We start from the raw sequence: 24,525 nt of genomic DNA, 5'->3' as shown, positions 1-24,525 counted from the left end.
TTGATTGACCTTACTCAATTTCAATGAGTCAGGGTGTACAGGTTTTATTCTGTTCTATAGAAAACTAATTTTAGTTAGAACAGTTCTGAAATAGTAACTGACTTTTTATCAAATATTTGAAACATTTGTATAGTTTTTTTTTTCATTTGAGGTAGCCTGCTTAGTAACAGAAAAAGGAACAATTGGACTTGAATTGTAAACTGGCACCATCATCTGACCAAAAGCTGTTAAAACACACCAGTAAGGGAAACTGGTCAGCAATGATTTTTCTTTACCATGATACATTTTATAAGAGGTCATTTATACAACAATATTTTAAATGGCGCCATAAAAGACTCACTGCTGTTTTTGACAACTTTCAATGAATCCTTCTGGACTAGGCAAACATTTTTTTTACCTTTATTTGTTAACTTTCATATGCATTTTATTACACAATTTCGTTTCATTATGATCTACCAACAATATTCTCTTTCTAGCATCAATAAATAAAGCGCTGGCAGGACGACACCAAATAAACGTTTTGACTCAATAGAGGTACGATTATTTTGAGGTAAGCTTATACAAACATTAAACAGTTCATTTTTATGCACTTCCACGCTATAACGAAGAATGTACAGAAGTTCTCTGTCAGTCTCCGGTAAATTCTCCATCAGTGGCAGTGCACGCGCTGCGCGTGTATGCTCGAGCGCGTGTGTCAGTCAGTCAGTGAGCGCTAGAGGAGGCAGCAGTGGCGCATCTCACATAACCGCCGCTGGAATATAACGGCCGCTTAGGATGTGAGCGATTTTCGGCCTCGCCACCGGCCAAAGCCTTCGTTTTTCCATGACAAACGGATGCGAACAGAGACAGCGCGCGCGTGAGGGCGTACGGTACAGAGAAGCGGACAGATAATCGGTATTATTATGAGAAAAGAGGACGGTGTAGTCGGAGCCGTATTTGTTTTGCTAGCGGAGATGAGGCGGGGGGTAGCGAGTCGCTACAAAATCGTTGGGCTCCGGCCAAGCATTGCTCTGTTTTTGCACGTATAAACCGCCGAGCTCGCGTTTCCATCGAACATAGACGCTTTTGAACGTTACGGCTTGCATCACATCAAAATAATGCAGCTGTCTCGAGGACATCTGTGAGATTTGCGGGACTGCTGTTGCCGCTGCCATGACAGACGCAGGCTTTACGGCTCAACCGGCTACCGTGCAGGCGGTGTGAGAGAAGCGCGGCCCCAGCTGCAGCAGCACGGCCGATGTGGGCTGCCTTTACCGGGGGAGCTTAAATTTGTAAATATTTATTCACGCTATTCGTCGCTAATCGTTTGCAATCTCAGGGAAAATGTCCTCTCGGTCTGCTTTACCGTCTGCGAACGACCGGAGCACAGATCATGTAAGTGCCTTCATTTACGATCAATTATTTTAACAGCCGTTCTTAAATATTCCACATAAATAAGCATTACTTGTTGGGCTATTTCATTATTAGATGCATGGTTTATTTTGCAGCCTTGGTTGAATTCAGGCCTTCAATGATAGATATTGTTCATGGGAGGATGGAGAGGCAGGATACAGTGGCTTGTGTACGCGTAGCAGGTTCTTTGGCAAAATGGGCCGCATCCTTGAATGTGCAAAACAGCAAACGCGCCGCTGCGAAACGCGCAGGCAGCACAGCGCAGGCCATCCGCATAGTGTAGACATCAGCGCATCGTCTGCACACTAGCGCCACACGCTCACAGCGCAGCTCCGTGCACGGAATCATAGCGCACTTCTCTCACACGGGCAGTTGTGCTTCATTTGCAAAATTTGCTGGTGAAAATTAAGAAAACCACTACATATTTATAATGAAAATATGTATTTTGCAGCATGGCATTCTCGAGACATTCTTCTTTTAGGATGGAGTGTGAGAATGCTATTTAAGCGTTTGCTGCGGTCTGCTATCTCCATTTCCTTACATGCCTATAAACGGACGTACTGGTTGGCGTAGTGGCCTAGCATTTCGGTGCCTGGTTTATGAAAGTGTCAGATAACTTATTTCTGGAAACTGCATGTGGTTTTATTTGAACTTTAAGCAAGTGTCAATTTAATGTCAACATGCACATCAGTAAAGATGAATTTTTTGATGTAAAAAATACCTTTCTTTCTGTATGTTTATGATTTACTTATAGACAGTGTTACTTGCCAAATGTTATTTTTGCCAAATGAGTATTTGCATGTAACATTTTCACTCCAAGGATTATGGTTGTTGACATTTCAGTGTGGAATTTAGAGCTCAGCTGTTTCTTCGGAGAACAATTATCTGCCGGTTATTGTTTGTAACCCTGTAGCACTCAAAATTTTATTAACCATCATGTTATTCAAAACCTGTGTATGACTTTCTGTCTGAGGAACACAAAAGAAGATATGTTGAGAAATGTCTCAGGTGTTTTGAGTCCATACGATGGAAGTCAATAAAGCTCAAATGTTGCTGGAGCACCAACTTTCTTCAAAATATCTTCTTTTGTGTTCTGCAGAAGAAAGAAAGTCATACATTATTGGAATGACATGAGGGTGAGTAAATGATCAAATAATTTTCATTTTTGAGTGCACTATCCCTATTAATGCTTTGTTTTTGTGACCGATGGATATCGTTCAATTCATTTTTATCTAATTAAAAAACGAATTGACCACAGTATAGCCTACCATACAGATACAAAAGAATAGGGCCATTTAAAGAAAGCCAGATCTATGTGTAGGATAAACCAGTAAGGTCTTAATGTTCTGCAGATGTGAACAACTGGACAGATTTATTTTACACCCACCCATTCTTGCTCAAGGCTATGATTCCTTGAAAAAAACATTTCCTTGAGATACAGTATGCTGCTAAAATTTTTCTCCATTTTCATGTGTCAACGTGGCATTACCCTATAGTTACAGCACTTTTAGATAGTAAGTGAAAGTGAGAAAGGGTGTATACTGTGAATTTGGAGTAGGGCACAGCGTGTGTGGGGTATAGAGCACAGTAAGAGTAGGGAGGGCACAGTAAGTAATTTATTCAGTCCCTGAGCTGTAATCCTGTGGTCAGCGCTGCGGACGGGGTCCTGGGCATGTTTTACTTTTTGTGTTTACTCTGGCCTCTAAAGGAGGCAGTAGGATCTGTTTGTAAGCTCTACCAGACTTATGCCTAAATTTTAAATTGGCTGGTCTGGCAAAGTAAGTTAATCCTGTATTATAGGGCAGAATTACACACAAACACCGACCTCTGTTTGCCCGCATTACACCAGTGTGTATTATTCAAATGTGCAGTCATGTCAGTCATCATATTTGACTTTGTTTCTTTTCTTCCTTTATATTTTTATTTATTTAAGAAACAGACTGTTTAATGTAATAACTTTGTAAAGAGCTTATCCAAGAGCTTTTTAATTCTGTGCACTGCTAACACTTGTTATTTATGTTGTGTGTAAAATCGGTTCCTTAAATTAATTATTTCCTATGTAGGAGAGCCGCTGAAAAACAGAGTTGCGACACACTTGATCTCACCGCCCTGTGGTCACTTGGTTCATGGAGCTCTCAATAGTTCCAAACTGTCAATCTGTTTGAATGGGTTTAAGCGGGAGAGACAGTGGATGCAGCTGTATTTACAAAAATGTCACTAAATACCAACACAATATATGAACTGATTACTATGTTGATTAAAGGTATAATAACATTTTGTCTGATGAGTGTTAGAGAGACAGTATTAACCAGTTTTGTGTGTTTAATTTGACTAGGAAGAATGCATAATGTGCAATACATTAACAGTATGCATGCATTCATCTGTTTCTTATGCTTCTGTGATCATCAGTTCAGTACACACCAATGTTAAATTATGTTAAAGGGGTCATATGGCGTAAATACGTGTTTTTCTGTGTCTTTGGTGTGTCATAAGTTGCCCATGCATGTATTAGAATCAGAATCAGAAAGAGCTTTATTTTCAAGTGTGCTTGGACACACAAGGAATTTGTCTTAGTGACAGAAGCTTCCGGTGCACATACAGGTTAAAAAAGTGACAAGGCACAGGTAACAAAACGTAAAAAATAAATATGTAAGAGACAATACACAATAGAGACAATAGAATGTAAAATTGCAAAAATTAAAGCATCGGAACAAAAGATGCATTCTATCTAAAAGCGAATGCTCACCCAGACCTGCCTGAAACGCCTCGTGTAACCACACCCCCAACGTCAGTTTGTGGTATGATTTGACTAAGACCGCCCAAATGTATACGCAAGTAAGGTGGGCGTATCTGTACAATTGCTTTGGAACCTGATGTTCTAAATATGGTAAGAGCCATTACATTTCCGTCACACGCTTGCAGTATTCGACCAATCACTACACACTGGTTAACTGGCCAATCATAGCACACCTCGCTTTTCAGAGCAATGAGCTTTGTAAAAAATCTGCGTTTCAGAGAGGCGGGGCAAAAAGGAGATACAAACATGCACGGTATGTGGAAAATACAGCATTTTTAAACCTTAAATCGTGTATACACGTTGCATTACATCTAAAACAAACCATAATATTCGTTTTAGCCGTGTCATTTGACCCCTTTAAGACATTCACATATAAATGTACAAGTAATGTATCGATAAATAATCCATGATTGCAAGTAAATGCACCACAAAGAACGCTGAAAATTTAACAAGACAAACAATTTCAGTCAGTAAGAGATGTTATTATCTAATTTATACAGGGAGAGGGTAGATAACATTTAATGAGCAGTCTTTATAGAAAATCATTCAACCACACATACAGACACACAGAAAAGCCATTTTTATTTAGGAATAAAAACATCCTTATAATTAAACACCAGTTTCACAGAGACTTACCTGCGAATGTGTTTGGGAAACAGTGAAATGAATGGGCTTCAATGCAATATTTGGAACTATAGAGCCCTCCATGACATGAGTTACTTCCGCATTCCATTCTTCCAACGAACGTCTATGCGAGTGTCGCAGCTCTGTTTTTAAACGGCTCTGCAATGTACTGTATACACCTTACATTGTTGTCTTTTGAAATAAATGTATTTTTTGCCACAATAAAGCGAGCAAGACATTACAGTGAAAGTGTTGTAGTGGCCAAACAGAAGTAAAAATGAAATACTAATAACTAGTTTCTAGTTACTGATGTTGATTTATTTGCATACATTTACATGCAGACTGATTGTGTGTGTGTGTGTGTGTTAAGAGGCTTAATCAGTGTTTAAAGTTTTAATTCAGAAATCTGCTGCGGTCAGTCATTTTCCAGTTTCACTACAATCTCCCAGAAGTGTCCTATTGTAAAACTAAAATTCTTTCCATTTCAATGTGAAACTTCCAAAATCTGAGTTAATTACTTGTCAGTCTCCTGGGCTGGCTAAAGCCACCGTTAGACGGCCTGCCAGATTCTTTTCATATCCTTTTTTTCTTTGCTTCACCACCAAACTGTACTACCCTGTTCAACCCAATACAATTACAAATGTTACACTAATCATATTAATGCTTTTTTCCCTCTGTCCAGCATGCGTCCCTGGTGGCGAGTCGCTCTGAAAAGGGGACGAATGTGTCAAGTCGTTCACTGGGTGCAAGGTGTCGTAACTCCATGGCCTCTTGCTCAGACGAGCTGCCGCATATTGGAAACTATCGGCTCCTTAAAACCATCGGCAAGGGAAACTTTGCTAAAGTCAAATTAGCCCGCCACATCCTCACAGGCAAAGAGGTGAGAGAGAGAGGTGTTTTTTAAAAATAGGTATAATCACAACTCTTATATTCTGGTACATTTATTTGGATTTATTTTCATGAGATCACTTATGCAATGTACTTCTTTGTGTACATTTTTAAAGTGGTCCCACTCAAGTGTGAACATTTCCACACCCACGGCTTCTTTTTATATACCAAACCAGATATAGTGAAATTTTAAACCTCCTAGTAGGAAGGAGAAAGCTTTAATAATCTTGAACAATAATAAAATGTAATACATGCCTGGAATATTACAAATTAGAGAAAATATAAGAAAATATACCTACAATCTCTTGCACAATTAAAAGTGAATTTATGAATAGTCAGTCAAATCAAATCTAATCCCTTTATTGTCACTCAACCAGTGCAACAGTAGGTGAAAAACTTGGGTGCAGTTCCATCCAACATGGCAGTATGACAGATATGAGACAGAATTGTAGATTATAAGTAACAAAAAAATACAATACTTTACAATATACATTTTCCTGTACACATTTACACAATAAACATTTCTGTACAAGTGTTTAACCATAGTATAACGAATGACACAAAATTTACATATAACTACACAGCAGCAAATGTACGCACAATGTGCGTAGTGTACAGTGATTGGTATGTGGTATTACAGTAAGACGGTATATAAATTGTGTTAGAGTTCTTATTGGTTGTGCATGCTAGTGGGGGATAAAGTGCAGTGCTGATGAGTAGATTGTGGGAGTCAAGAGTCGTTTATGTACTGTACATTCCAGACCCTAATGAGAAAACAACTTAAACCAACAAGATGTTGAGCTGGTCAGCCAGCTGCTGTAGTGTCCTAGCCTGACAAGTTGAAAAGTGGCCAAAATCTCTTTGAAAACTGTAAAAACAGACCTTATCAATTTGACCTAGCTGGGTAACCAGTTAACCACCCTAGTTTAACATAGAATGACAGTTGCATTTAGATGTGGGAGTGCTTCCCCTAAATTTTGGTACTTTGTGTACGAATACAGGAGTTACATCCAAATTATGATAAATATTAACATAAAGGTATTTTGGTAACACTTTAAGGTTCCCTTCATAAAGCATTTATAAATGTGTTCATTAATGATAATGAAGTCATTTACAAATGCATTATAAAGCAGTTATAACTGCATAAATAGAAAGGGGGATTTTAACGAAATACCTGCCAAATAGTAAACCATTTTTAACTCACATGTTATAAATGCTTAATAAGTGTATTTATTCATTATTTATTTGACTCGAAAGCAGATTCATTATTATCTTGATGTTGTTTGCAAAATAGGCTGTCAGACGGGAGACTGTAGGGTGTTATGTTGGTTTTTCTTATTATTGTATATTTCATATCTTATGTGTCACTTTTCAAACCATGTTGCTTACCTGATCCGATTCCGAATGTCTTACGGTGCCCTCCAGAATGCCTTCAGATCATGATGCTTATCCAAAGCAGTTTTTTTTCTTGCTTACCAAGATAAATTCATCAAACTTTTGATCACTTTTTAATACTAAATGCAGAAAGGTTGTTGTAAACTTGTTTGTTTACGATGTTTCATTAATGATTCAATTACTTCCGATAGTTAATCAAAACCAGAAAACATTTATTTATTATTTATTGTAGAATCAGAATGCTTGCTCACAAGGCTACATCTCTGATGTGAATCATACATTTAGAAGTATTGACAGCCCATGAAAGTGCACTTTAAAGAAAAGTGGATGCCTGTGAAGTATTCACATTTATTAAGCATTTATAACATGCGAGTTAAAAATGGCTCACTATTTGGCAGGTATTTCGTTAGAATCCCTTTTTATTTACGCAGTTATAACTGCTTTATAATGCATTTGTTAATGACTTATTAGTCATTAATGAACACATTTACAAATGCTTTATAAAGGGAACCTTAATGTAAAGTGTTAAAGGTATTTTCTTCATACTCTTTTGATATTACCATACCATCTTACCATTTGTTGCTGAATACAGAATATCAGAGACATAAGCTGCATGGATAGTGACCACAAAAATCATCATTATCATTAATTCTGTATTACTTTCGTTGTTTGGTGAATGATTGGTGAAATCAGACAAAAAAACTTCTGAATGAAGTAAAAGAAAAGTAAAATAATCTAATGAATAACTTAATAATAAATATTCATGCACAGACATGTATTAGTAAATTGTCATGAAGAAGAGTTTAAAGTGGTTTCCAGTCCCTTTAGTTTTTTTTAAATAAAAGAATATGCTAATAAATAAATGTAGGGTCTGTATCTGATGTATGGACATTACATATGTTTTGGATTCCTGATGTTGTCAAATGACTAACTGTGTATTGTATATTTAGGTTGCAATAAAGATTATTGACAAAACTCAGTTGAACCCAACCAGCCTACAAAAGGTAAGACTTTCATGTACATACATATAAATTTGTAAAGATTTTACATATAAACAATCAATGTAAAAATATCCATGTGAAAAAGAAGCACCACATATTAAACAGCTCATTATGTTGTTTTATGGGGCTTCTTTAGCACTAGAGTTATTTTAAAGTATTGCAGTGTTTTTTCAGTGCGATTATTTAACGTCTGTGTTGAGTCTGCGCTCTGCTGTTCACCAGTGACTCATCTGTCTTGCAATAGATTATTGCTTGCCTTCGTTCTTCTCACCACTCTAATGCTGTTTAATTCAGTTCTATGTGATGATGCATTAGATTATCATTATTGATATACTTTACACTTCTGGATTTGAACAGAGTTGTGAAATCAGTGATTTTTTTATATTCTCTATGCCTCACGTGGGACTGTTAATCGGTTAATCGTTTATAATTGTATTTCCCTAAATATCTACTATGTATTTCTACAGTATACAGTAGATATTTATTTATTTGTATGTTTACATGAGTACATTTTCAAGCACTAAACTTTATTTATTAAATTATTTAATCAATTGTATTCCTGATTCTCTTCACTTACACTGTTATCTCTTTAAATCTGGTCGTAGGGTAGCCTTGTTTCCAAAATGCATCATTTGTTTGTGTGGTTAGTGTACAGTATATGTTGGAGAAGACAGGTCGACAGCTGCAGTTCTCCACAGGTCCAGAGTTCCCTACTGTGATTCAATCTCAGTCTTGTAACACACACACAATTGACTTTACACAAACTGAAACCACCCTTATTGAGCATAAGTCACGTTTGGCTTTTTGATCAGTCATATGGAACCGTGTTGTTGTAGTAATGGTAGAATCACAGTTCAGTGGACCATTTGCTAAACAAAACAAGTGTTTGTCCTAACCCCTCTTTCTTGGTCAGATGTTTAAAGATGTTTTTCTAAATATGTAGTTGTTTTGTATAAAAATATATGTATGTTTTACAGTACATAGAAAATAACCCCTTTGTGTTTCACAAAGTTGCAAAAAAGTTTTATCCTGTGCCCTGCAGTTTAAGGTATTTGATGATAGTTCTTTTACTGCTAAATACAACCATGAAGTTATAGCTGACAACATAGTAATGCTTTTACAGGTTAAATACAATTGTGAATGTTGTTTGGACAATTTCTTTTATACACATTCTATGTACTGTTACCGAGCCCTGCACATGACATGCAATTTCTTTTTAATTATATCATTACCACGGTTTATAATACGTTCCCTCGTATTAAGGAATTAAGGAATTAATAAAAACGTACTCACATATTAATAAATATTGGGAATAAATTCTTACTCATCGCCACGATATAGTAATTTTTTTTGCATGTCATGTGTAAAGCTCAGTATGCAGTTAACAAGAATAATACATTTATAATACAACAATTACTGTTCATTTAGCCATTTTCTGATGCAACAGGTTTGTGTGATGAAACACGAGACACAGGAAGACTTGATGGCTGTATTACCCAGAATCTCTGTAAATTCTACTAGTTTGGTCCTTCCTAATTTGCCCTCAACATTTCTCTGATGTCTAAAAGCTAACTTGAACATCAAACTTTTAAAAGGACACTCAAATGTATTTTTTTTAAAAGCTTCATTGTGTTTTCATTGGCTTTGGTATGTTTTAAGCGCCATTAGAGAACAAGGCAATCTTTCAGTTAGATTCAGTAAACCTCATCTTTTCCTGTTATAGTAAAATTAACATAACATTGACACTTTAAGACATGAGAAGTGAAGAGGCAGAAATGCATCCATGTATAGTGGGGCATGTAGCCAAGGATGAAATTGAAACACAGATGTTTGTTTAGAAATCAGATTAGACTGCATGTCATGGCTGGTCAATCAGAAGTTAGATTGATGGAAATCTGTGCCTCTTGATGTGTATGTGTGTGTTGTGTTTATGTGTGCATTCATGTGGATGTGCATGTACACGTGTATGTGTCATCTGAGAATGTCAATCAGAGAAATGTAGGTTGTGACCTTTTCAAATCCATTACCTTGGAACACGTGCCTGTTGGATGTATTATGGGACAGATGCAGATTATCCCTCTGGAACAGGTGCAGGACTCCATACTGGGGTTTCCATAGCAACAGGAATTGTATATTGGTTACTCCTTCTGGGTTGAGAAAGAGAAACTAAATATTGAAGAAACAAGTATAAAAAATGTCTGTTTCTATATCTGGATATATGTTTATATTGAGTAAGGTTCAGTTTTCATATGTTCAGAAGCTAAAAACCACTGAATTTTTTTATTACTTTTCTCGCACTGGTGTGTTTCTCTTGCAGCTGTTCAGAGAGGTGCGGATTATGAAGACCCTCCACCACCCCAACATAGGTAAGGTGCAATGAAGTGCAACAAAGGTTTTTTTTATATGAATTTACTGTAGATAGGTGTCAACTTTCCAAAACCATTTCAAAACTACACTTATCTTTTAGACTGTAAATCGTATTATATTGTATTGTCATTGTGTTGAATGTCTGTACTAGAAGCTTCCAACACCAAAGAAAATTCCTTGTGTGTGCAAGCACACTTGGCAATAAAGCTCTTCTGATTCTGATTCTTATGTGTTACAGTGCAACTCTTCGAGGTTATTGAAACTGAGAAGACGCTTTATCTTGTGATGGAATATGCAAGTGGAGGTAAATCGTGCAGTTTGTACTTTTTCCGCAGAAGACACCTTTATGTAATAATCTGTGCGTTTACTGTAAGGTTCCTTATCCTTGCTTCTGAAAACTGCTGGGATGCTCAATGGTTAGGCAAAATGATACCTTAACCTAATACTTCCGGGTGCAACTGTGATCTCTTAGATACTTTTCACCTGTGCTTTTCCAGGTGAGGTGTTTGATTACCTGGTGTCTCATGGGAGAATGAAGGAGATTGAGGCTAGAGCCAAATTCAGACAGGTGATATGTTTACACCACAGCGCAGGACCAGTGATCAAGAAGTTTCGCTGTTATATCACATTAATGCTGCAGTTTTACAGTTTCATTCGTTTATTATTTGTTTCAGATTGTGTCAGCTGTTCATTACTGTCACCAGAAGAATATAGTTCACAGAGATCTGAAGGTATAAACTGAAATCTTTATGATGACTGAGGAGAGTATGTACGGGTTTAAAGGAGTATTTGTGTCATGGTCCTGTCCTCCTTGTCTTGAAATTTCTAGTTTTGTGGACAGGGTCATGACAGAACCATGTCTTGTGTGTGTTATGTCTTGTGTGGAGACACGTGGCGGTTTGTTATGACATTGCGCCACGTGTCTTGTCTCTTGCTTTGGCCCCGCCCCCTTGTTTCCCCATTGTCCCATTAGTGTTTCATTCCCCTCACCTGCCCCGTGTAATCTTCCCGTTAGTGTTTGATTCTCCTCACCTGCCCCTTGTTAACTTCCCTCGTTAGTGTTCCCTATTTGTAGCCCTTGTGGGTTCATTCTTCGTACCCTGTTCGTGTTAGTCCCTGTTTAGAATATCTTGTCCCTGCCTTGCCCCGCCTTGCCCCTTATTGTGAGTTTGTTTTGCCACCTAGAGGGAAGTTTTTGTTTGCCTTTTTGAGAAGTCTTTTTTGTTATCGTATTTGTTCCCCATCATGGGTTTTTGTTTTACATTTTAATAAATATTTCTGTTAACCCCTTCACTGCTGTCCGCGTCTGGGTTCTGTCCACAAATCGTGACAATTTGTGGTTCTTGCAGCAATGTCAAAAGTACTGTTACTTCTATAAAAAAATGAAAGACTAAAGTTGGACAGATACTGTCTTTATGACCGAGTTTTAAAGCGGCCCTAACACACGAGGTTTCTGCCAATCTCATATTAATCTTGAGTACCTATAGAGTAGTATTGCATACTTCGTATCTTCGAAGAGTATTTAGTTTGATCACATTTATAAAAGATAGATACAGCTGTACGATTTTTTCCGAAAGCATGCGTTTCATGTCCGGCATCTTTTAGCGCTGGGACGGCTCCATATATCAGTTTAAAACGATATTAAGTGTTATATCCACCATTTATATAACATTCATCACCCAAGTGCAGTGAACAAACAAACACCTGAACTTCGAGAACGTATGCTCTCTCTCTCTCCTGCACACAAGTGAAAGTGACATCTGCGCATGCTCCTTCTCCTGCTCTCCTTGCTGCCGCGTGCTTTTCCGGGAGGACTGTCCAATAAGGGACTAAGAAAAATTGTTACGAAACAGTTTTATATGTTCAAAAAAAACTTTCTGAAACCTGTACGATCGCTGGGGGAGTGTAATCGAGCACAGAAATACTACGCAATACGCCCAACTCATTTTTTGACAAATTGACCATGTTAAGCATGAGAAGCCAGCACGTTTAACATTGTAAAGAAGTCAGAATGCATGACACACTCTTGCACCACCCCTTTAATTCCTTGTTACATCTGTAACCTTGTTACAAATGTTGGTGAGGTATTAATGCAGATAGCTGCATATGTGTTTTAAATATAAGTGAGTAGGGACATAAAAAGTTAACAGATTGTATTAAAATAGTGGATTTAGATTTAGTTCAATGTACCTGTCCCTGTCATTCACCAAGCAAAATATAGAGCCACTTAGAGAGACATACATATGTGAGATTTCTTTTTTAGCTTTTTGCTGTATTAATAAAAATAGGTATTGACTACAGAATTGTTGGCACGTTGTTGTAATGTGTTTCAGCATCTGTTATGTTTGTTTCTCTGGTTTTGTCCTTCACACAGTTGCCATCTTAATTGTTTGTTCGCTCTCCTTTATTCATTCATGTCTTTGTTTTTATAGGCTGAAAATTTGCTGCTGGATGCAGATTCTAATATAAAGATTGCAGACTTTGGCTTTAGTAATGAGTTTACACTGGGGAATAAGTTGGACACGTTCTGCGGTTCCCCGCCTTACGCAGCTCCAGAGCTCTTTCAAGGCAAGAAGTATGATGGGCCAGAGGTGGACATCTGGAGTCTGGGGGTCATCCTCTACACACTGGTCAGCGGTTCTCTTCCTTTTGATGGACAGAACCTCAAGGTACAGTTAGTCCAGTCTTCATCAATTCTAACCTATTTACAAATCCAGCGTGGCAGAATCGTTACAGCATCATATTGTTGTACTGATTTGTTGTGAAATAGAAATAGTAATGACACCAACAATTCTATGCATGTCATTCACATTAACATGGTTTGCTATTTGGGTTCTAACATTTGTAACAAATTCCTTTGTCTTTAATTCCTTTTGACCCATTCACATTTGCTTTGAGCAATTCTTTAACCAATTTATCAATTTTTTAACACTTTCTATTCTACCATTTTTGCAGGAGCTGCGTGAGCGCGTGTTGAGGGGAAAGTATCGTGTGCCCTTCTACATGTCCACAGACTGTGAGGGGATCCTGCGCAGATTTCTTGTGCTAAATCCCTCCAAACGTTGCACTCTAGAGGTACAGATCGAGACACACACAGACGCATTATACTGTACAAATCCATTCTGTGCCATATTTCAATCAGCGATAATCTTATCAGAGAAATTACTGAAGAAAATTCTCTTTGAGTTCATCTGTGATCATACAAGGCCGCGTGAAAGAGATGACTAGCAGTGTTAAATAGAAAAATGAGATAGTTTCTGAGCTTTCCTGTGGCTCAGTGGTTAGCGCATGGCGCTAGTAATGCCAAGGCCATGGATTGCACATAGTCAGAAACAAATGTATAATACAATGCGATGTAAGTCGCTTGGGATAAAAGCGTCTGCCGAATGCATAAATTTAAATATTAACTATTTGAACTGAGATAATTCAACCAAAAAAATTTGTCATCATTTAGTCACCCAGCTGTCGTTCAAAACCTGAATATGAGAAATGTCAAGAAGTGGTTTTGTGTTCATAAAATCAATGGGGGCAATGTTGTTTGTTTACAAACAAACTTCAAAATATCTTTTTTTGTGTTGTGCTCAAGAAAGTCATAGGTTTGACATGACAAGAGGGTAAATAATGATGACAGAAGTTTATTTTTTGGTTGAATTATGCCTCAAAGGAAAATATGAAAATTAGGGCTGTCACGATTATTAAATAATCGTCTCATCGCGATTGTTTTACCTCATCGCGATGATTTCGGATCATCGCAATTATCGCACATCTCTATAGAAGACACTAGGGGGAGCTGTAGTGCATCTGCATATTGCATATTTTAGTGTATATATTGTTAATAAAGCATGGTAATACTTGTAAAATGTACCACCACAACACAATCACCTAAAAAAATAAATAAAACATATACAAATTACCTGCAGTACAATTATATTATTTAAGCAAATCTCAGTGTGAAAATCAGTCTACCAAAATTTCATTAACACACAAGTCAAATTTTATTGTAGTCTTGCAAGTGAGAAAAAAACAGACTAGAAGCTTTTCTATGACTGATAGTATTTTAATGGTGGCTTCAATTCACACCTGATAAATTTACTTCATTTACAAGTATTTGGTGGTTGTATTATTGACAAGTAAAAGCCTAAACCGTAAATATATGATGACCCAATTTTTTCCGATGTATTTCCAAGAAAAAAACATAGTCTTGTATTCAGAACAATATGGTCATTTCAATAGCTGAATCAAAAATGAATGAGAATTAAATGTCAAAGCTCAAAAACAGACAATTAATCGTCATAATCGCCAAAGCCCTAAAACAAATAATTAATCGCCATAATCGCAATGATTTATTAGACAATTAATCGTCAATCAAATTTCAGAATCGTGACAGCCCTAATGAAAATACTGTATGTCTATGGAATCTCTGACGTCAAATGACAAGCTGTGATGTTTCTGCGTATTTAGTATCCTGTATTCTTCCCACAGCAAGTGATGAAGGACAAGTGGATGAATACAGGGTATGAGGGTGAGGACCTAAAGCCCCACATTGAGCCAGTGGAGGACTACAGTGACGCCAACCGCATTGGTGAGGATCTGTTTTAGTCACAGTTTGCTTATAAGGATTTCTGTAAAAGGAAAAAAGTTTCTGAAAATATTTCTTTCTTCTCTCTTTCTATAGAGATTATGGTCGGCATGGGTTTTACCACAGAAGAGATTAAAGATTCTTTACTCAATCAGAAATATAATGAAGTCACGGCTACATATCTGTTGTTGGGCCTAAAGACAGAGGTAACACACATACCTCTACGTTGTATTTATTTCCAGGAATGGATGAAAATCAAACAAGATCATCCATCTATCCATCACCCTAAATTCTTGCTTGTTACAACTTGAGAATGTGACATTGTTGCTATGGTTACAGGATGCCCCTGAGTCCCGAGTTAGTGGCAGTATGACGTTGCCACGGGCGCGTCCGAGCCCAATTACCAACGGAACCAACAAACACTCCTCTTCTTCATCATCTTCCTCATCCTCACACAGCAAGACTCAGCGCAGTGCCTCTACCTACCATCGCCAGAGACGGCACAGTGACTTCTGTATGAGACACTCATTGAAGCTTGAACTTTAAACAGAAATGTATGAAGTACTCTAGTGATACTATTTCTTTACTGTAATAATCTTTACATGTACAGGTGGTCCCAGCATGCCTGTGATGCACCCTAAGCGCAGCCCGACCAGCGGCGGAGATCGTGAGCTACGCGAGAGCCGCATGCCACCGCGGAAGGCCAGCTGCAGCGTAATGGGCAGTCGGACCCTCCCTCCATCCAGCCCGATGGTCAGCACCGCTAACAACCCCAACAAGGCGGAGATACCTGACCGGCGCAAAGAGATGACAGCCACCACCGTAAGAGAGAGGGAATGAGGGAGGCTGGGAGGGTTTGGATAAGACTTTGGAAAGAGGGAAAACATCAAAAAATGTGTATTAATATGATATTTTGTAATGTTGATTTAAAGAAATGTTGTTTGTTGCAGAATAATATCCCAGGAAGTACTATGACCCGCAGGAACACTTACGTATGTACAGATCGTTCCAGCACTGACCGCCACTCTCTGCTGCAGAACGGCAAAGACAACAGGTGACAAAAACACTCAAATATAGGCGCACAATAAAATTTGTACACCCCAGGGGCCCGTTTCAGAAAGGAGGTTTAGTGAAAACTCTGAGTATATTAACCCTGAAATGAGGTAAACTCTGGGTTTTCTGTTTCAGAATGTGAGGTATGTCAAACCCGAGAAAGCTAGGTAACTCAAGCCCGTTTCTAAAAGAGAGGTACTTAAACACAGTGTCAGTAACCATAGTAACTTACCCTGTGAACCTAACCTGGTCGGGAGCAGGTTTTTTTTGGTAAACCCAGAGTTTCTTTCCATCTCCTCCCCCTTTTAAAAGCGCAAGTGGTGTACCTCATTCATTCATTCATTAATACAGTCATTCATGGCACACATTTTGATCACACAGAGACCATCTCAGTGACTTAAATGTCATATGTGCTTTTATAGAGGATCCAGGCTGCAATAATACAGAGAAATTTAGCACCCGAGTGGAATTTTGTCATTTCCCTGTGCATTTTTATTAAAACTGATTTCTTTACAGTGAATTAGATATAGCAAAACACATTATCCATCCTTAGATCAATAACATCAGCCATCGTGGCTGTGTATTACATCAGAGCATAATCTTTCTCTTGCTCTTTCTCACAAATGATCCTTCTATGGAGGATGAGAAATGACTTAATAAAGTGCATAAATAAAGATTATTATTATTTCTGATTTTATTTTCTGTTGTTTCATTCATTTATTCATTCATTTACTGATTCATTTATTTGTTGGTACATTTATCTATTTATGAATTTAAACTTAGGTCATTTTCAGCACATTAGTAAATCCACTGTATGCAGTACGGAAAGTGTGCTTCGCTCTCAAGCGCTTTCTGCCACCATGTTGCTTTTTTTTTGGTGCCGTTTCCATGCTGAATCGTAATATCAGAGCTCCATTGATCATGGCTTGTCGTAGTTGTGGTGCACGCGCTTAACTCAAGGTAAATCTACCCGGAGTTGATAGAACTAACTCAAATCAGCTGTTCTGAAACCAAAAACTCAAAGTTTTGCATCTCAGTGTAAATCAACTCAGAGTTCACATTTTAACTCTGTGTTGGCTGAACCTCCTTATTGAAACGGGCCCCAGGTCACTGTCTGCCTCTTATTCACTCTGTTTCTGTCTCCCCTCAGCTCTCTGTCTCATCGCCTCCCCCCCACCTCTCCCTCCACCCTCAGTATTGTCGGAGCAGGCGCTTCCTCCTCTTCCTCAGGCGAGCGCTGTCGACTGACACGTGGATCCACCATCCGGAGCACCTTCCATGGGGGTCAGCTCCGTGACCGCGTGCCGCCCACCTATGGACCTCCACCCACATCGCCCACCCTCAGCCATGACGCTGGAGCCTTGCCGCCCAACACCCGCAGCCGTGCCACTTCTAACCTGTTCACCAAGCTCACCTCCAAACTCACACGCCGGTAAGGAGGGAACTGTAAACACACACACCCATTATAGAAAGAAATACGAAAATACCGAATAAGTCCAGCAGTGTAATTAAACAAAGATTTACACGTCACATGAGAGGAAGTGATGTAATGTGTCACTGCAATCCAGGGCAGTCGTGGCCAAATGGTTAGAGAGTCACCAGAAGATTGCCGGTTCAATTCCCAGGGCCGGCGGGTAACGACTAAGGTGCCCTTGAGCAAGGCACCTTACCCCTACTTGCTCCCCGGGCGCTGCAGTGATAGCTGCCCACTGCTCCGGGTGTTCCGTGTGTTCACGGCTTGCTGTGCGTGTGTTCACTACTCTCTGGATGGGTTAAATGCTGAGGTCACATTTTGGGTATGGGTCACCATATCTGACTAATAGGTCACTTTCACTTCACTTAAATGGCTAAATCTTGAGTTCTATCGTTCCAATGACAAGGGAATTTATAACTTACGGGGAAACAAAATGTTGTTTAGGTTTATTTATATAATATGTAATAAGTATATAATATGTATTTTGTCCTGTTGACATTGGAATGAAGTTGTACATTCGAGACAGCCAGCTCAGGTTATTGAGTCACTTGCAGCATCATGATTCAGTCTCCCTTGAAACTGTACCTGGACAAACAAAAATGAGGTCTTAATGACTGCACTGTAAAAAATGATCAGTGTCGTAGTAGATTTCATGAAATGAATTCAGTAAACTTTACTAAATTCAGTTGTGTTCTTGTTTTTTTAACCAAAATTTTAGTTACAATTATAGAAACAATCTCGGAATTCGGAATAATACATGGTAAACTGAAGTTAAAAATGATCAAGAAGTTAAAGGCGTGGTGTCCGATTTCTCTTAGCCGTTGTTGATGTTCAAATCACCAAAACAAACACACCCCTACCCCCATCTTTCGCTTTAATCAGCGATGTCCGACCTGTGCACTGTGCACCTTACTGCTGATTGGCTACAAGGTTGTTTTGGTACTCGGCCGACTCAGTTGTCTAAAGCTTAATTCGGAAATCGGTTACCCCGCCTTTAACTCCAGTGCTCAAATTAGTATTTCTTTATCATGTGACATGTGCTTAAATAATTTAGGTAATTTTACTTGATTTATTCATGGAATATTGCGTTAAAAATAAGCTTTAAAGTACTTAAAAATATTTTGTGTTACATTGTTACCATAAGTTTTTAAGTAAATATCCGTGTCATTTTTACAGTGTGCAAAAAATACATTTCTTACTTGGATTGACTACAGATATTAAAAAAATCTTAAATCAAGACATATTTGTTTGAGAAGCAAAGAGATCGAGGATATTAACTCATTTTCTGAAAGAAATTATTAGCATAAAACAAGCAAAAATATCTGCCAATGGGGTAAGAAAAATAAGCTATACATTTACAAATGTAAAACATATATTTTTGCCTGTCTTGGACACGACCTAATACAGTATATTGGGTCATTTTGCTTCTGAAGAAAATGATTTAAGATTTTTTTGTGGTAGTTGATAAATAAAACCGTAAATGTGTCTCATGTGTGACAGCAAAAACTAACAATGCAGATAAATCTCTCTTATGCTATTTTATATTATAAATCTAAATATTAATACTATAAAATAATGTGAGGAGTAAGGAAGGAATTCATTTTCGTGAGGATTATTTTACATGTGTGATGGAAAATCACATTGAGGAAAAAACTTCAGGTAGCCTAGATGAATTTATTTTGATAGAATATGATATTTTGTTTCTCCTTGATTTTAATTCAGTTTATTTCAGTTGAAGTCAGATCATCATTCTTACTATTTGACTTCAGCCATGAATTATGTCACAGTTTCTTAGAAAGATGCTGGCCAACTGTTGATGTCACAGTCATAACATCAATTTTATCCACAATTGGTCCTAAATGAGTGGTAATTTTGGACCTTGGATGCCAGGCTTACTGGTCATGACCTCTAAATAAAAAAATCTGGATGACTTTTACCTGTGGACAATATACAGTAATAGTAGTAGGAAGCAGCTGGAAATGTTTTTCTTAAAAGTTTGTTTTATACTCGTCACGCTTCGAAAATCTCTCTGTTGTTTATTCCACCTCTGTTTCAAGCTGCCCATGCTTACAGATTTATACTCTCTTCCTCTTTGTTCTTATTTCTCTGTCTTTTCTCTTTCTCACTATTTCTTGGACTGCCACTCATTCACTGACCCTATTTGATTTTCTTCCTCCTCTCTCTCTCTCTCTCTCGCTCTCTCTCTCTCTCTCTCTTCCTTGCTCTTCCTCTTGTGTCTCTCTCTTCTAGGGTCAACCTTGACCCCTCTAAACGCCAGGGCTCTAATAAATCAGTGTCGGGTTGCACTCTTCCACAGGGATCCAAAACAGTTAGTAAGTTCCCCTACCTGCTGCTGTATGCCTGTCTGTTGCCCGTCTCGCTGCACGTCTGTCTGTCTTGGCACCTGGCATGCCCGTATGCGTGTCAGTCCCCTTTGAGATCCTGGATGTAAGAGTGAGGAAAGTCTGGATAGTGGTGCATGGAGGCTTTGTCTCTTATTGGTTTGCATGGACCCTTCACTGCATCCAGTGACATAGGAAATACACAGAAAACAGGTTTTGAAACCAGTTATGTTGACTTGCTGATTAGATTGTTGGATCATCTTCACACAGGATTGAGGATGTACTGTATGCATGTATGCTTGTCGTTTATGGTGAAGTAAGTTTCTGTTGCATGGATCTGACCTTGTTTGGGTAAAGCAGATCCCCTCAAAAATGTGTCTTTCTTTGCAGGGTCGCAAATGAATCTGAGGGAGTCTGCAGATCTTCGGTCACAAGGTGAGACTTGATATACATAATCGTCACCTAAAAAACCCTTAAGAGTTAAATACAGACAGGACGAATCTTTTGATGCATTTTATTTTATTTTAATTTCAACTTGAAAACCCCAAAATGAAAATTTTGTCATCATTTACTCACCCTATTGTCATTTTAAACCCGTATGACTTGTATTCATTGTATGGCTACAAAATCAATGCAAGTCAATGGGTACCACCATTGTACAGTTATCGGCATTCTTCAAAATATCTTCTTTTTTGTTTTTCAAAAGAAAGAAAGTCATGCAGGTTTGAAATGACAAGAGGGAGAGTAAATGATGACAGAAGTTTCATTTTTGGGTGAACTCTACACAGACATGCATGTGATTTCCTTCTAAAGGGTTTGCAGCTCAAATATTTGCGCCCACACCCCCTCCCCAAATAACACATTCGATCCTCTCTCCGAGTATTGATGCCTCTCATACTTTGTTTTTGTCTACCAGTGGCAATTTATCTGGGGATCAGAAAGCGTCCGAGCCCTGGGGCGGGGGAGGGGGGTGGGATGTAAAGAGTCATCTCTCCCGTCCCCCCCGGGCCCCCGCAGAAGTGATACTGGCCTTGCGTGAGGCAGCAAGGGGGTGTGGCTGCCAGGTCCGGCACGCTGGCCCGTTTCTGCTGTGCTGCAGTCATGGGGCAGCAGGGTCGAAGGTCGCCTTCCAAGCTGAGGTGTGCCAACTGAGTATGGGTCCCGCAGAGGCTAACGGAGTACGCTACACACGCTTGTGGGGGGCCCCCCTCGCCTTCAGGCACATCGCATCGCAGATCTCTAAAGAGGTGGAACTCTGAGGGGATGGGGGAGGAAATTTGTCTCGGATACGACCCCTCACTACCGAAGTGACTTTGACCTGACCACCTATGTGTTATAGACTTAAAACAACATTTGCTCCCTCGTCCAGTCAACATACTGCATACACCGAAACTTTAAACACACACACATTTACATGAGCAAACGCAGTCACTTTAAAGACACGGGACACTGACGTCTAAAAAACAAAAACAAGCACACCCCGTTTCATGCGCAACATGAAACACGAGCGCTTCTGAACACACACACACACTCCGAGCAGCCTCATTCACTGGATCTGGATTGAATCCAGTTTAGTATTTTTATTCTCATTGTAGTCATGAAATTCTTACTTCAATAATTGATGTCATTCTTTTTTTAAACACTTTTGTATGTTTTCAACAAGTCTCGTCATTTTAAACGGGTCATCGTTTTTTATGTTTTTGTGATTAACGTGTCGTACATTTGTTAATACACAGTTCATAAACTTACTGAATCATTGAAAACGTAGAACTGTAGCTGCCAATGAACTATATGCACAAATATGAAGTTGGCAAACACATCATAACGTCATCATAGCTCACGGTGCCCACCCAAATCAAAATCAGACTCGCTGGTGTCCACAAATCTGATGAGGCTATAAGCCAATCCATCACAGACTCGTAGTGGAACACGCTACACTTTGTTCATGAGATCGCAAAATTTTCTTCCCTAGGAAACGTGTTTTCTGAAGTATAGTGCCAGTTTACTTATCACCTTCAAATGATTTATTATCCAGATATAGAAGAGACATTGATGCCAACTGACTTGACTCTGACCCTTCTTACACTGGCTTTGTGATTGGTTGATAGCTCTTTACTTGTTGGATTTTAATTTTTGTTTTGACACTTTTTGGATTACGAATATTCCATGATCCTGTACCATATTAGAGTTGCCCGATCAGAGTTGAGGTTACAGCATGTGTGATTGTGTAAAGTCAGATCGATTCGGCTCTAAGGAATCACTGTTCGTGAAGACACAAGCATTGTGGATATCTGAATAGAACTTTCCCAAACATGATTTAATTACCAAATCTAAATTAGAATTTCTATTGTGTGTATACATAACACCTACAGAAATAATAGAAGCAAATATATTTTCAAAGTACATGAAATATTACAAATGCACCAGATATCTACAATGCAGGAGACTTTCATGCAGGAGTGCAGGGAAAGGTTTAGTGCTCTTACTGCTGAATAGGTTTTGTAGGGGCAAATGCACCAACAGGGCTTGTAAAAGAGCTGTATTGTATGTGGCAAGACAGTGTTTCTTTAGTTTGGCATCCACGTAGAAGCATTTCAGTAGCCATGCCAAGTCCTAACAATGCTGTGTAACACCCTACAGGTGCCCATAAGTCTATAAGCAGTTTTTCTGGTCTAAAAAAATATCCGTGGACTGGCCATCGTAGCCATCTGTGAATCTGTTTCTCTTATAGATTTGTAGTGATTGAACAGAAGGTATATGCTGCTATGGACCAATCCCTTATAAACTTAAAAAAGCCTCTGCCTTTGTTTTTGAGCAAAACTAGTTATTAGTGCTTTGCATTAGTAAAAGATTTTACTATTGAGTGGATCAAAAATGTGATTATTAGTGATGGTAATGGTGCAATAGCAATAAATGTTATACGTTATATGATGTTATATGTTGAAAGTTGTTTTTATATTATGCCGTGCTTAGGCCCTGTTGGTGCTGCCAGAGATATTTAATATAAGGGGGTATGTGAGACGCAGATTTTCAATCAGGGTGTGGACAGCAATGTCATACAGATTTCAGGTTGAATACATTCAGGTTGTGGTGTGTTAGAGACGCTTTGGTTGAGGTATTATGACATTTTACATAAATACAGAAGGATTCATTTCTATTTCCTCCATGCTCATAAAAGGGTTTCGATTTGGCCCGATATGCTAGTTTGTGTTGCAGAGTTGGTTGTTGATTTTGTGGTTGTCGTTTGCATCCAGTACATCAAAGGCCGATCTACAATTTCACACTTGAAAGTTACTTGACTTTAAACTTTTGACTTATGCCACTTAGCAACTCAAATGCCATTGAATTCTCTTACAGATCCACTTTTTATGTTGTCTCATTCACTTATTCTCTGCCTTTGTGCTGCACATTTGGAAAGACCCCGGTTCCTCCTCGTCCAGTTGTTGAATCAATGGAACCCCTTGTGTCATTGTTCTGTCCGCTCTGGACTCCTGTCACGGAGAGACTTCTGTTTCGAACTGAGCAGTGTAATAAGTCCTGGACCAATCTGACTCGGTCTGGTTTAGACTGGACTGCTGAGATCTGTATCTGTTAGATGTCCGTTAAGACCCTCTGTGCACTCATGTTGACTTGAATCAGCTGCATCCTACAGCTTTGTGGGTAGTACCCATATTTGGCCACCGGAAGGCGCCAATGTCTTAAATGTGAACACTTGGATTTGTGTATATTTGCACAGGTACTTAATTTATTTTCTAGAGTAATTATCTTGGGAGAAAAAAAAGTGGTTTATATCAGTCAGACTCTGACTGTATATAAAGATTATGATACTGATGATCATATTGTGAGTATAGTATAAACAGTATCTTAGAACTCCAGGTTAACTCATAGCTAGAGCAGAGACTCTCTGCTAGCTCTTCAGACGTTTCTATGTGTACTGAAGTGAAACACTAACCTGCAATCCTGCATGATTCAGAGAAAGGATGGAAGATGGAGAAAAGATACACATGAAATAACGCAAGGTGCAGAAGAATTACGGGGAGGGAGGGAGGGAGGGAGAGAGAGAGAGAGAGCGAGCAAGCGTGTTTGCTAGTATGTGTACGTGTGTGCATGTATGTGTGAATATTATAACCCTGTTCTGTCCCTCCCCTTCTCTCTCTCGTTTGTGTGTGAGAATTAAGGCAGACCTTTGCTTTGGCAGCCATACTTGACCTGGAGTGAAAGCGTGTTGGTATGAATGAGCTTTATATGTTAAAGGGAATATTATGGATAGTGAAAGAGTTTTGAATCGGTGTGTTGAGCGTGTTCTGTCTGAATGGTAAAATCTCTCCAGTTCAGTGTTGTGCTATCTGTCATGTGAATTGTCTGCTATGATGTTGGATTTCTCATGATGCATTTAGCTAAAATGCAATATGACAGAAAGAAATCAGGTGGACAAACCGTGTACATGAGAGAGAGATTCAATACTGTTGTTTGCAGAAAGTGATTTTTTCGCCAGAGGTATTTGAACTTCTGGACAAATATTAAAATGGAAACAAAAGATCTTGAGAGAAATAAACTTCACTGATGTTGGCCTCTGCTTGTGTTCAGTTATTACATGAGTTTAATGGTTTGGG

The 24,525-nt window shown here is 38.7% G+C and overlaps 1 protein-coding gene across 2 annotated transcripts; it reads left to right on the top strand.

Moving 5' to 3' along the window:
* The first annotated feature begins 677 nt into the window (after window positions 1-677).
* Window positions 678-24,481, top strand: mark4a (MAP/microtubule affinity-regulating kinase 4a). Of its 2 annotated transcripts, XM_057356738.1 has the most exons (18): window positions 678-1,374; window positions 5,496-5,693; window positions 8,047-8,100; window positions 10,415-10,463; window positions 10,703-10,768; window positions 10,962-11,032; window positions 11,139-11,195; window positions 12,897-13,133; window positions 13,420-13,539; window positions 14,947-15,046; window positions 15,140-15,249; window positions 15,383-15,557; window positions 15,654-15,865; window positions 15,994-16,097; window positions 17,247-17,528; window positions 19,821-19,903; window positions 20,303-20,347; window positions 20,829-21,001. In XM_057356738.1, the coding sequence occupies exons 1-18, from the start codon at window positions 1,324-1,326 to the stop codon at window positions 20,891-20,893; spliced, it is 2,079 nt and encodes a 692-aa protein (XP_057212721.1). In that variant the 5' UTR covers window positions 678-1,323; the 3' UTR covers window positions 20,894-21,001. The 2 variants fall into 2 exon arrangements, with proteins under 2 accessions (XP_057212721.1, XP_057212712.1); XM_057356729.1 differs by lacking the exon at window positions 19,821-19,903 and having other exon boundaries at window positions 20,829-24,481.
* Window positions 24,482-24,525: the final 44 nt, after the last annotated feature.

This window comes from Triplophysa rosa, linkage group LG2 (genome assembly GCF_024868665.1).
Source record: "Triplophysa rosa linkage group LG2, Trosa_1v2, whole genome shotgun sequence".
Classification (NCBI taxonomy): domain Eukaryota; kingdom Metazoa; phylum Chordata; class Actinopteri; order Cypriniformes; family Nemacheilidae; genus Triplophysa; species Triplophysa rosa.
The sequence above is the reverse complement of the archived record's forward strand: the minus strand, read 5'-3'. Positions and strand labels throughout refer to the sequence as shown.